The following is a 14,363-nucleotide window of genomic DNA, read 5'->3' as shown; positions in this document are numbered from 1 at the left end:
GAAATAAATAGGTCCCTTATTGCCTTAAATGGTATTTCCTGAAATCTGGAATGGCTTTAAGCAAGAGCCGAGATGCTAGGGTCATTCCAGGTCCAGAGAGGGGCCTGGAGGCCTGGAAATCGGCCATAAGGGGAAGAAATGGTCCAGGATGCAGGAGTGAGAGTAGGCAAGGGGCATGAGGCAGCCTGGAGGAGGGCTGGAGGGGATGGAAGAAGCATCAGTAAAGCCCATCTTGACTTTACTGTCTAGGATGACAGCCATGCAATGTGTGTGCCGCGGCCTCCAGTACTGAGATGCTGGGAACGCAGCGCCTGCAAGCACACAAGCTCTCCCACTCCACGCCCTCGTGTCTGGGAAGGATGCTGGGACTCCTATTTTCAGCGACTCCAACAGTGAATTCCACACCAACTGGAGATACTGACACAGCCCCAGCTCTTACCGTGTGCCATTTCCCATCATTGCATTTCTCCTTGCTTTTGATCCTCAATTTTTTCCCATCTGTCCCCAGTGCAAAGACCAGACGTCCTTTTGAAAGATAAAGAGCCATAAAGGAGTTCTTAGTGCCCGTGTGAAACACCAGTCCTCTGGAGGATGTTGTCTGCATGTCCACAGCAAACTGTGACCTGTTGGGAACATCGGCGATGAAGGGAAATAGAGGTGTTCAGCATTCCTTCGAATCTCAGAGCTGAGACAGAGGGTGGGGAGCAAACACCCAACCCCCATTTTTCAAATGGATAAGCTAAGGTAGGTACTGATTAAATAACCCGTTTCTCTGGGAACTTTAAAAAGCTATTCTATTCCAGCTGTTAATGGCTTTGTTGTATAATTTCCTTACTACATTGGGGAATAACATGGAACTTTTGCGGCAAACTTAGCTAGTGGTGTAAGTCCCAGCACATGGCAAGAAGAAACATGTCTGAATCTTTTATAAAAAGTCCATGTTTTAAAAAGTTAGGGCAAAATACGCTAACCTAAAATGTGCCATCTTAACCATTTTTAAGTGTATAGCTCAGTACTGTTAAGTACATTCAGATTGTTGTACAATCAATCTCGAGAACTCTTTTCATCTTGCAAAACTGAAACTTGTACCCATGAAACAAGAGCTCCCTAGTCTCGCTTCCCACAGCCCCTGACAACCAACCACCACTCTACTTTCTCTCTCGATGAACACGACTACTTGAGATACCTCATGTAAGTGGAATTGTACGGGACTTATCCTTTTGTGACTGGCTTATTTCACTGAGAAGCCTGTACTTTTCAAACTGAATGAATATGCATTCTGTTTTGTATGTATTCATGGAGAGGGAAGTCATAGGAGAAGTAGGGGACAACTTGAATAACAAGGATGTGATTTAAGCATCAAAGAAGCCTTTCCTTTCTGTTAGACAGATTTAACACAAAGACACGGAAGCACAGGCCCACCTTCTCCCACCCATCTTTACATTTCTCAGACCCTAATACCCTCCCTGTGAAGGAAGAAGAATGAGGCAAATATCATACAGTAAAAGCAGAGTGTGCCAAGCAAGGTGGCTCACGCCTGTAATCTCAGCACTATGGGAAAATCCTAGCACTTTGGGAGGCCAAGGTGGGTGGATCACCTGAGGTCAGGAGTTCAAGACCAGCCTGGCCAACATGGGGAAACCCTGTCTCTACTAAAAATACAAAAATTAGCTGGGTGTGGTGGTGGTGCCTGTAATCCCAACTAACTTGGGAGGCTGAGGCAGGAGAATCGCTTGAACCCAGGAGGTGGAGGTTGTAGTGAGCCAAGATCGTGCCACTGCACTCCAGCCTGGGTGACACAGCGGCTCTGTCTAAAAAAAAAAAAAAAGCAGAGTGCAAGTTAGTATTCATTTGCATGATGGTTACATGTTCTATGCACATCCAGCTAAGCAAGCTTTACTTTTTATGAAAACTCACACTCATCCATCCAACCACCCATCAAACAAGTATTTAATGAGTGTGGAGGACGCATAAGGTGCAGTGCTGGACAGTAGGAATGCAACGATGGATGTTTCATTCCTTGAGTGGTTTATGGTGCAGGGGTGCCCTGAGAGGGATGCATAAAGGTGTGTGTGAAAGGGTTGTGGGAGATGCAGATGTCAACAGGCTGTCTTCAGCCATTCCTGTGGCTAACGTCTAAGCAGACACCAGATAGGAGGCATGGGTTCATCCCACTCACAGCGGCATCCCCAGTGCCTATTACGCAGTAGGCACTCAATAAATAGTTACTGAATTGAATTAAATGGTAAATGGGAAATTTGGAGGCAGAAACCAGAAGTGGAAGAAACAAATTATACTGTTAATTCTCTTTGCTTTTTAATTCTGTGAGGCTAAGATGCACATTTATTCTTCAGATTAGCAAGTTTCCTTGAGGGCAATGTTCTTCAAAACGAAAGAGAAATCTGTATTTGTTAAATTAAGCCAACCAGATGGTAACACTGCTCAATATTTCTCTTGGTGTGTCTGTGTGTTAGTGCGGAGGTTTGGAGAATGAGGGGTAGCCAAGTTAAGGAGGATATTAGAACGTGCTGCAGAATAGAATGTACTTTCCATATGTGGGCCTGGTGATCAGATTTGACATTTGCTTTCCAGAACTGTTTCCTAAAGCAACTTTCTTTCATAAAAGACTAACTGACTAACACCCAAAAAAAAGGCAGCAGTGGATTCAGATCCCAGTACATGATACTGTAGCTATGACTCTTCATTGCTGGAGGATGGGAGGGTAGGGCAGAGAGCTAAAGAGCATTTTTATACATTCACCAAAGGGGTAAAGCAATGGCACCAGTTTAAAGGAGCGTCAGAACACTGCTAGAATGTAAATCAGAATGAGAACAACAGAATCCTCCAACTCTTACAACTTTCTGAAAATAACTGATTGCTACAACATTTGGGGCTAAAATATAAGTTGAAAATTATATTTACTGTTTGACTTTTTAAAAAATTTTACCTTTTAAAATGTTACTTTTTCATTAATGATGTACGGTTTAATGTTGGACGGGAAGGCACAGGGGTTGAATCGTCAGAAGTTGGTAACTCACTGCACTGAATGTGTTGAGAGAGAAGCTGCCAGGGAGGGGAGGGCCAAGCTGATGGAGAGGCCACAAGGGGGAAGCCAGAGGCGGGAGGCTGGGGAAAGGGGCATCCAGGCAGTTTCTTGAAAGAGAGAGGTTGGCCGGGCACAGTGGCTCACGCCTGTAATCCCAGCACTTTGGGAGGCCGAGGTGGGCGGATCACGAGGTCAGGAGTTCGAGACCAGCCTGACCAACATAGTGAAACCCCACCTCTAATAAAAACACAAAAAAATTAGCCGGGCGTGGTGGCGGGCGCCTATAGTCCCAGCTACTCAGGAGGCTGAGGCAGGAGAATGGTGTGAACCCAGGAGGTGGAAGTTGCAGTGAGCCAAGTCGCGCCACTGTACTCCAGCCTGGGTGACAGAGTGATACTCCGTCTCAAAAAAAAAAGAAAAGAAAGAGGGAGGTCATTGTCATTAAGGTCAGCTTGACCAACAGAGCAGGGGTGGGGAGTGGGGCCTCCCCACCAAGGAGTAGCCAGGGGAGGGGACAACTGGAGGGACAATCTCCTCTCCTTCTGCCTTAGCTTCTACTAGCACAGTTTTGGAAAATGAGGGACCCCAAGACTTTCCATGGGGCAGCCGGAGACGTGGAGCTGTCCACACAGGCTTTCTCCTTCAGAGCTTGGCAGTCAATCTCTCTCTGACCTTTACCTCTCTCTGCCTGTGATGCATGCTCACAGCTTACTGAGTGGACTTCAAGGGCCAGCCTCCTTATAAGCTATGACCTCTCCTCCCTGCAAGAAAAGCATCATCGAGCCCATTTAACTAACAGGAAAATTGAGGTCCAGAGAGAGGTAGCAATTTGCTAACACGCAAGACAGGCATAGAGGGACAGCTTAGGCTTAGAGAAGTTAAATGGCATGTGGCAGCCATGAAGTCGTGCTCCAAGAGAAGCTGATGTAGGGAGCACAGTGGGGCTGCCATGCCCTAGGTCTTCAGTGACACTCGGGGGTATTAGAGCCGGGCCATTTATAGCCAACACTGAGCTCTTCTCAGAGGTGACCTCTGCTTGGGAGCACTGCAGGCACCTGGCTGAGACTGTGTTACAGTCTGTGGACTACGACCCGAGGCCCTTCCTACCCGGCTCTGTCCTCCCTGCGCCCTCCCCTCACAGTATCTGCAGGCCCACAGCCATCTGCGGGCTCTCCCTGCCTGCCCCCATCTCTGTCCCCTTCTGGTCATCTTTCACAGGCTTCCCCACAATGAACCTCTTGCCCATCTAATCCCATCTTAGTGTCTGTGTCTCAGAGGAGCTGCCCTGGCACGTGGTCTGGAGTCACCCAGCCAGTAAGTGGTGAAGCAGGACTGAAAGCCAGATGTTAGAGCCAGCTCCTTTTAGCCCCCCAGGCAATTCCGCCTCTGTGGGAAAGCCGTGAAGAAAAGGTCAGTACCTTTTTATCTATGGCTCCTTCAAATCACCTGAAAATGACAAATCTTGTTTTTCTAATTTTTTTCTGACATAATTAATATTTCTGCTCATTCCCGCCTCCCCAAAAGAGGTGCAACTTGTTAGCACAAAAAGGCCAAATGTATTCTCTAAAAATTATCTATCTGGCACTGCGTCTACCAAAAAAGAATGATTTTACTTTCACTACAGAACACAAGAAAAGAAAGGTGATTTATCATGGAAATAAACAGCAGCTTTAGCAAAAAAATGTCAGCCTTATTTTTAGAACACCATCAATTCTAAACCAGAGCTGAGCTGATTGTTTCAGCCTCTGAGAAGTACACTGTTGTCACGTTTGCCTCTAGCTATTGGGAAAGCACATGGCAGGCAATCACGCTCCCTGTCCTGTGCAGGCCAGCACCTCTTTGCACAAAAATGGTAGTGCCACCTTCATGAGAGAGAGCTGCATGGTGTCATGGCAGTCAGACTTCCCTGAGGTAGAGTCGCAGAGTCAGGTTCTGAGCTGGTGCTGGGGCAGGAAAGCTAAATAATACCTGGGTTTCAGCAGCTCCTGAGGAAGCTTGAATAGCAAGTGGCTGGTGGGAATGTCCCCAAACTGGAGGGCTCCATGATTGGCCTGGGTCTTGGGAAGTGGTGAGCAAGCATCTTGCCACACCTTCATGCTCCTTGGGGAGGCCATTGGTGTGTCCTGCAACAGCTGCATGGGAAAAGAGCAACACAATTATCAGGGGAAAGAGTGAAGAATGCTTATCTTGCTAAGTACATTGCTTAATTTTCACCCTTGATCCTAAGTGAGGAATTCAGTAGGGCAATAGAAGGCCTGGTACCATGGAGATGGGAAGTTTCCGCTGAGAGCCCTTCCTGCGGGTCACTGACTGGTATGGAGTGGGCAGAATGGAGAGCTCATTCTTTATTTAGCTCTTTAACCTTTCCCGAAGCCAGATCCTCGTAATCCCCTTCAATGCCCTAGTGTGGCTTTGATTTGTGAGCATTTTGCCACCAGGAAGGTGTAAGACAGGGCTAGGAGGCAGAGGGGCTCATTCTTTTGGGGAAAACAAAGTTTAGGAGAGTCTAAATACCCCCCTTTTCTCTCCCTCCTTCTTTGGGGAGCATGCATGTTATTCTCATCTTACACAAGTCTGGGTTCTTCTCTGAAAGCTGCTGCACCTGGGACCAGTGGCTGCCTGGTGCCCCTTTCCACCACTGAGCATTGGAAGAACCGCAGTGTCGCTTGAGGGGGCCAGCATTTGGCCAGCGGCACCGAGACACCCACAGCCTGCCAGTGAAACATGGAACTGCAAACCTGTGGCCACCTCCCCTAACAACCATTCACTTGGGCAACAGGGCAGGTGAAAGGACCAAGATAGCAGGAGAGAAAGAGAAGGGAGGGGACCACATCCTGTCCCCACTTCCACCAGAGTTGACTCATGCAGCGAAGTTTGAACCTTTGAATGGGACTGAGTTTTAATGCAGAAAAACAACCATAATAAATGTTAAATATGACTAGGAAAATTGTTGGAAGTAACTGAGATTCCCCAGCCCTGCCCCTCTTTTCTCCACCGCAGAGCTCAAGTTCTGAAATGCCCATGCACTTTTCCCAGGCGCTCAGAGCTCAGTGGGGATCTCCATCAGTCAAAGCAAAGGGTGGGGATTCACCGTACTAGGGGTTGGTTCAGAAATAAACATGTGACCCCTCCCTGCTGGCCAGTGAGCCCTGAGAGGAAGCTGAAGGCGGGGCTTCTGGTAAATAATTCCATATTAGCACAAAGAGAAACCCAGGCAGAATTGGTGCTTCTTGTGCTGGATGGTGTGGTGCGGATGTGATTCCCAGAAGCACCCAGGATGGAGCCAAGAGGACCAAGAGGAAGCAGAGCCAACTCCTGATGGGCCAGGCCTCAAGCCTCACCTACCCCTGCATGGCTCACTATGTGAGATTATTATTATTGTTTAAGTCATTAATTTTGCAGTGGGTTTTCTGATTCAGCAGCTAAAGTCTTCCCAAAAGATTCACATTCCTTCAGGGGTGGGTTTTCTTCCCTGACCCATTTCCTGGATATAGTGCTCAGAATGCAAACTTGAAATCAGTTATTTAAAATGATGCTTGCACGTTGCTGAATGGAGACGTTCTACCGTACCCAACAGAAATTTAAGTGAGTTACTTATATCAGCCAAACCTTGATCCTACTGAGATTAAAACCCAGCCTGGGCTCCTGCCTGGGACTCATACCAGTGGGCCTTGCTCCCTCTCTGGAGTCTTCTCCGTGTGTCAGAAGCATGAGCATCAAGATGAACAGTTTTGAAAAGACAGCCTTTGCCACCAAATGTCCCTTAATTCTCTTAATGGCATCATCATCCTTTAAAGCATCCAGGCTCAAAATCTTGGTCCTTATGGACACCCGCCTCCCTGGCCTCTATCATGCATTCTGTTCTCATGTCCTACTCTTCTTCTGTGTGACATATTTTGTTTTCACTCCTTCCTTTTCATTTCTAGTGCCTATGCCCTGAAAGTCAGCCCTCTTTTTTTTTTTTTTTTTGCTTTTGAGATGGAGTCTCACTCTGTTGCCCAGGCTGCAGTGCAGTGGCGCGATCTCAGCTCACTGCAACCTCCACCTCCTGGGTTGAAGTGATTCTCCTGCCTCAGCCTCCCCAGTGGCTGGGATTACAGGTGCCTGCCACCAAGCTGGGCTAATTTTTGTATTTTAAGTAGAGACGGGGTTTCACCATGTTGGCCAGGCTGGTCTTGAACTCCTGACCTCAGGTGATTTGCCTGCCTCGGCCTCCCAAAGTGCTGGGATTACAGGTGTGACTCACTGTGCCCAGCCAGCCCCGACTCTTTTGCCTAGATGATTACGGTAGCTTGCCAATCTGACTCCTTGGCTCTAGAACTTTCCTACACCAAACCATCCCACAGGCTGCTACCAGCTTAGTAATCTTTAATCTTTTCAGCTGTTTACGGGACTCCTTTCGATGACGTTACACTGACTATGGAAAAATGTCCAGTTGATGTAGGTCATATGAGGCTTGCCCGATCTGGCCCCAGGGTGTGATTCCAATTTACCTCTCTCTAGTCTCCCTTCTCCATTCCCGCTGTTCACCAGGCTCTCTGGGCCTGTAGAGGCCACATGATGTGGCTTGAAGAGCACATTCTTTGTGCTTAAGTTTGAATCTTGTGTTCTTGTGCTTCTGGGAATCACATCCTCACTACACTGTCCAACACAAGAAGCATGGATTCTGCCTGGGTTTCTCTTTGTGCTAACATGGAATTCTTTATCAGAAGCCACGCCCTCAACTTCCTCTCAGGGCTCATTGTCCAGGAGGGAGGGGCCACATGTCCATTTCTGAACAAACCCCTAGTAAGGTGAATCCCCACCCTTCGCTTTGACTAATGGAGATCCCCACTGAGCTCTGAGTGCCTGGGAGAAGAGCATGTTCTTTGTGCTTAAGAGGCTTAAGTTTGAACACTTGGACAAAGGAAGGGGAACGTCACACACCAGGGCCTGTAGTGGGGTGGGGGAAGGGGGAGGGATAGCATTAGGAGATATACCTAATGTAAATGACGAGTTAATGGGTACAGCACACCAACATGGCACATGTATACATATATAACAAACCTGCACATTGTGCACATGTACCCTAGAACTTAAAGTATAATAAAATATATATATATATAAAGAAAAAATAAAAATAAAAATTTAGTTAATATGGAAAAAAAAGAGTCTTAAGTTTGAATCCTGACTCTACCATTTACTGACAGGATGCTCTTTGGCAACTTTTTTTTTAACCTCTTAGACACTCAATTTCCTGACCTGTAAGGTTGGCATTTGATTCTGCTCTCAGAGGGGTGTGTTGAGAACGGAGAGAGAGAGCATGAAGTCAGTCTGGTGAGGATGCATGCAACATGTCTTGCACCCGTGAGTCCCAGCCACATCCTGCCTCCAGCTTTGGGCTTCTGCTTGGGCAGCAACAATATTCACTCAGCTAAATTCGACCCACACTCCAGACCCAGCTCCTGGGGTACCTCCTCCAGAAGAACTCTCCTGATTCCCATGGTAGGAAAATTCCTGCCACACCACTCCTGTAGCATCTTATGCCCTTTCATTTAGGTTTTCATTAGCATGCATAGTAATAATAACTAGCATTTAATGCATACTTACTATGTGCCAGGCACTTTTCTAAGTATTTTGTGTTTATTACTTCATTTAATCCTCACATCAACATCATGAGGTATTACCATTATTTATCTTCATTTACATTGGAGCAAATAGACCCAGAGAGAGGTTTAATAATTGCCCAAGATCACATACGTAATAAATGGTAAAGCCGGATGCAAACCCAGGAAGTCTGACTCCAGAGTCCAGTACTTAACCACTAAGCTGTGCTGTATTCTCTCTGCTACTGGGCAGAGACTAATGTCCTATTCCATCCAAACTGGGGGCTTACGCAAAACAGGGGGAAATGAAATAGTGTATTCGCTGATGTTTTCCACATTAATAGCCCCAGTCCCAGCCTATCTGCTGAAGCCCACGCAGAGACTCCTGACATTCTCCCACCAAATTTCTGCACCTGGGTGTCCTGCAGACTCCAGTCACTCAATACACCACAAACTCCATTCATTCTCTTTTCCTCCAAATATTTGTCCTTCTCCTATCTCCATGGAGAGGACATCCCCATTCATCCAATAACCCAGACTGGGTGCCTCAGAATTATTTTAACTCCTGCCTCTCCCTTGTCTTCCCAATTCAATTATTGTCTGAGTCATGTGTATTCTATCTTGTAAATAGATTTGAATCCATTTGCTCTCTCCAGTTCACCATCACTGGGCTAATTTAGTCTCTCAATAACTTTCAGCCTTACAATGAAAAAGTGAATATATGACTTCAATTTTGATGGGGCAATTCTAAAGATGTTCCCATAATGGGAAAATGACAGCCCTTCTGGATTTATGAAGTATATTTCTTCTTAATAGCATAAAACATGTATTTTATTAGGTATTATCTGTTCATGCTCTCCCAAATCATTGTGCAGTGGGGAAATATTGGTAGAGAAGCAGCACGTGGTTGACATTAAGCGGCAAGTGTGTTGAACAGGAGCACATAGCTCTCAAGAGGCCACGGGCTCCTAGGTTGGAACTCCAACTCACCTTCCACCTGTGGGAGCTTGGGCAGAACTGCTTACCTTTCTACACTGCAGCATAAGGTTATTGAAGGATTTGGTAAGAAAATCCATTTGGAGTGCATAGTGCAGTGCCTGGCAGATCCGAGGTGCCCACTGTTATCCATTAACCATATTAATTGTAACCTCAGACCTGGGAAAGTTACACTGTTGACCTTGAGCAGAGCAAGGAGCTCCTTAAACCCTGATCCTATGTTCAACTCATCACAATGTTCTGCTCCTCCAAATAAGGAGTTTCATTTCCTCTCAGTCCCTCTCAGTGCTGTACTTCAGAATCACCTGGGGAGCTTCACAAACTACTGATACGCCCACTCCACGAGCATCTAACTTAATTGGGTTGGATGCAGCCTAAGCATTGGGGTGTTAAAGCTCCCCAGGTGTTTCTAGTCTGCAGTCAAGGGTACACCACATTGGTTTTGACAAGGCCCAGATGTATGGGTGTATCTTGTCATAGGAGTTGCATCAGAGCAGAGGGGAAGTCTGTGGGCAGGAAGAGGAGCATGGCCCTTATATTCTATAGAAAAACATAGGACCTGCTGGGGACACAGCAGAAATGTTAAAACAGCAAGACATCAGCTACAGAAATTAAGAAACCTAAGTCATGGTTCTGTTCTGTGAGTGCAAAACTTGCCAACTTTTCATCAAGATGCGAAATACAAGCTAAAAAGAAAACCACTTCGACATTTTGGTGTGATTCAACTGTTGATAATGCATCAATCCCACTTTAAGGATTGGTGAGCTCTCACCCCCTTCCCCAATATCTCCCACAAGGCAGGCTCAGGGGAATCCTCCAGGGAAGAGTGAAACCCAGGGTTAGGTTTGGACACTTACCTGGTTGATACGAAAAGTCTTGGTCTTGTTAAACCTGGTAGAACCTTTAAGCAACATTAGAAAAGGTGGTTTGTTTAAACTGCAGCCTCCCAGGGACACATCTCTCTTGAGAGAGTTACTGGTCAAATCTAGGACTTCAGGACTCAGTGATAACCTGGAAAAAGAGCAGAAATGAAAGATGCTGCCAAACTTGGACATGTCGAGGAAGACCTGCTGGTAGAGAGAGCTCATTTCAAAAAGTACATGTTTTGGGGATGAAGAGGGGTTGGTTAATGGGTACAAAAATGCAGTTAGATAGAAGGAATATGATCTAGTGTTTGGCAGCACAATAGGGTGACTCAAGTTAATGATGATTTATTGTATAATTTAAAATAGCTAGAGGAGAAGATTTGGAATGTTCCCAACACAAAGAAATGATGAATGCTTGAAATGAAGCACATTCCAGTTACCCAGATTTGATCATTACACATTGTAGACCTGTATCAAAATATCACATGTAACCCATAAATGTGTATTAATACACCTGTTATGTATCAATAATTTTTTTAAAAATTACACATTCTTATGGTCATGGTTCCTAGGGAAACTTTCATCTCCTACTTAAATATCACCTCTAGAAGCCGGCGAGGAGCCCAAGAAAACTTTATCGACTTGGGATTGTGGCAGAATTGTGGGAGGGCCAGGATACTATAGTTCTTTCTTTGAAATGGGTGTCATGTGGAAATACGAACGTAAAATATGCACAGAGGGAGAAGACGGGCACTGGATGATACTGAATGATGGCAAATATAAGGAAACTTCAGAGGTGAGTTTATGGAAGGATTTATCTGACTGTGAGGAGGAAAGTCTTGGACAAATTTGCTTTATCTCACGATTCTTGTCCAAGCCTTATCATGGCAGTAAGCTGTTGCTAACAACCCCTGGGCCTTCCCCATCCCTCCCACTTCCTGCTCCAGTCCCTGAATTAGATGTTCAAGGAAGATGTTTCATCAACCAGGAGGGAAATGAGAACTCTAAGCCTCATCCTGGCCAAGGAGGATGGAGCCCTGATGGGTGGGAGGCTCCCTGTCATGGTAGCCTGAGAATTCCAGCCTGAGATTCATAGCCAGAACCAGGCCCTCTCCTTACCCTGGAGAAGATTTTGCCTCTTATCTAAAAACAATAATTTTGTATCAAAAAAAATATGTAAACACTTGCATGGAAGCCCCAAGAGCTACTCTCTCTCTATTAAATATCACGTTCAACATTGTGGTGATTTGGTTTCCTAGCACAGCACTGGTCCATGCAGTTCCTTGGCCTTGAAAACTGTGGAGAGCTGATTAAATCTAATTGCACAATCTTGATTATAATGCAATAAAATTTCAGTGAATACTTTTCAGGGTCATAATCTGAAGTTAATTTTAATTAGGTCTTTTCCAAGGTTACATGCTAACGCTGCTCCTCCAAAAGGAGGCTGGGCCCAGGAGTTTTTTATGGGTTTTTTAATGGGTGTAACTTGCCAAAGATGGCATTTTGAAAGACTGTGGTATGCGGGTCTCATGCAGCACATGTTGACAAAGCTGACTTTGTTAACTGGACCAAAGAGATACCCTTCCCATGGGCAGGCCGTTCTCATCAGTTATCCACAAAGAGAGGATCACCTACCTCTGGACAAAAACATTGCTAATACAACCCTCAAAATTGCTCCCGCCCAGACGCAGAGACTGCCGGGAACTTGAAATGTGTTTTAGCCTTTTGTTATTTCTCAGAGGCTGGTCATCGATGAGAAGCCGTAGTCTGAAAGGGAAGAAAAGCAAATCATGGGTGAGAACTGCTGGAAAAAAGGGCCCTTGCCATGTGGCCAACTCACTGTCTAAGACTCAGATTCAATATTTGTTATCTAAAATAACTAGTGAAACTAGACTTTAAAGAGCATTACAACTTTTTTCATGTATTTTCTTTTGCACATAACATTTTTATTAAAATGGGTGTATCTTGCCAAAGATGGCATTTTGAAAGACTGTGTTATGAGAGCCTCATGTACAGAAAGTGCACAGGCTATAAGTGTTCAGCTCAATGAATTTTTGCAACAGAAATACACCAACATTACCAGCACCCAGATAAAGAAACAGAACAGAGTAGCACCCCAGGTACCCTGTTGTGCATTCCCTTTAACCCTATAGCCTCCCTCCCTCTATCCTGAATTCTGATGGAATGGATTAGTTCTTGCCTGTTTTTGAACTTTGTATAAAGGAAATCATATGAGATGAACTTTTATGTGTGACTCAGTGTTTTCCACATTATGTTTGTGAGGGTCATTCATGTTATTACATATAGTTCTAGATCCTTCTTTCTCATTGCTATATAGCATTCCATTTTGAATACACCACAATTTATCCATCCAACTGATTTATTTTTTAAATTTTATTTATTTACATTTTATTTTATTTTATTTTTCGTAGAGACATGGTTTCACTATGTTTCCAAGACTGGTCTCGAACTCTTGGCCTCAAGCAACCCTCTTGCCTCAGCCTTCTTAGTTGTTGGGATTACAGACATGAGCCACCATGTGTGGCAGTTTATTTTTTTATGAAGAAATTGATATGGAAAAAGGAAGAAGGACAAGACTTATTAGTGAAGTATTTTTGGTATCAAGGACAAATATTTTGCAAAAAGACACCAGAAAATTCCATTAAATGAAAGAGAGTAAAACTCACTCACAGCTCTGACAGAAGTATTATTCCACTCACCCAGAGTTGTCGCTTATTACAGATACATAATGCAGTAAACCATCCATATACGTCTGTGGAGATTTAAAAATTGGGCCGCTGCTATCGCTGGTGCTCAATTCAATGTAACCATCTTCCAGAGTGACCTGCAGGTTCCTTGTCTGAAATCACCATAGAAAATACCCATCAACTAATTTGCATATAAGGATTATGCCTGTATCTTTACTGAATTTATCATCCAAACCATGTATAAAACAATCAGGATGTTTTGAACCAAATGCTTTGAGTTTGCTTTTTGCTCTAAAGATTATTTTTTGCATATTTGACTCCATGTTTATAAATATAAAAATCTTATGCAAATTATGTCAACACCAATGAATTTGTCAAAATCATTTTTTGGACCTACATTCATTAAGCCAATTTAATTTCTCAATCAACTATACAAAACAGTTAAATCATTTCTAAATTTTTATATTTTATCTTATCATCATTATTATTATTTGAGACAGAGTCTTGCTCTCTTGCATAGGCTAGAGTACAGTGGCACTGTCCCAGGCTCAAGCGATCCTTCCACCTCAGCCTCCTGAGAAGCTGGGACCACAGGCGCACACCACCACAGCCGGCTAAGTTTGTAATTTTTTGTAGAGACAGGATCTCACTATGTTCCCTAGGCTGGTCTCAGACCCCTGGGCTCAAGAGATACTCCTGGCTTGGCCTCCCAAGGTGCTGGGATTACAGGTGTGAGCCATCATGCCCAGTCTAAATTTTTCTATTTTTATTTTTCTTTGGCTGAAGTTATTTCTATCAGGATCAATTCGTTGATAAATAAATTTTACAGCAAAGACTCGATTCCTCAATTTTTAATATAAGAATATTACAATGATTTCTTCTCTTCAGTCATTATAAATTTTTTATTTCCTAGTCATTATTTTTGGGAAGTCCAATTCTCCATGTTGAACTCTGAAGATGTAAATTTGGGCAAGATAATTTGACTCTTCCTGTCAATCATTAATTTTAAAAATGTGCAATCTCAGCACTTGTCATTTCAATTTTGCTTGTGTTTTTTCTACCAAGTATAATTTCTGCAGTTTTCAACAAGGTGTGATTCTTTGGTAAGATTTCAGTCTAAAACAAGTTTTACAGTGTGTGGTTATAGCCATTGCTGATTTTA

At 44.3% G+C, this 14,363-nt stretch overlaps 1 protein-coding gene across 2 annotated transcripts in view; it reads right to left on the bottom strand.

The window, feature by feature from the left end:
* Positions 1 to 14,363, bottom strand: part of LAMA3 (laminin subunit alpha 3) — a 261,658-nt gene that overhangs the window by 10,552 nt on the left and 236,743 nt on the right. For both annotated transcript variants that reach the window (XM_031003750.3, XM_004059245.5), the window contains 5 exons: positions 13,214 to 13,353; positions 12,129 to 12,260; positions 10,485 to 10,638; positions 5,015 to 5,178; positions 440 to 623 (listed from right to left, as the gene is read on the bottom strand). In XM_031003750.3, coding sequence (XP_030859610.2) covers positions 440 to 623; positions 5,015 to 5,178; positions 10,485 to 10,638; positions 12,129 to 12,260; positions 13,214 to 13,353 — 774 coding nt within the window. The remainder of the gene's footprint in view (positions 1 to 439; positions 624 to 5,014; positions 5,179 to 10,484; positions 10,639 to 12,128; positions 12,261 to 13,213; positions 13,354 to 14,363) is intronic.

This window comes from Gorilla gorilla, chromosome 17, assembly GCF_029281585.2.
Source record: "Gorilla gorilla gorilla isolate KB3781 chromosome 17, NHGRI_mGorGor1-v2.1_pri, whole genome shotgun sequence".
NCBI classification, from domain to species: Eukaryota; Metazoa; Chordata; class Mammalia; order Primates; family Hominidae; genus Gorilla; species Gorilla gorilla.
This window is presented reverse-complemented; position numbering and strand designations above follow the sequence as displayed.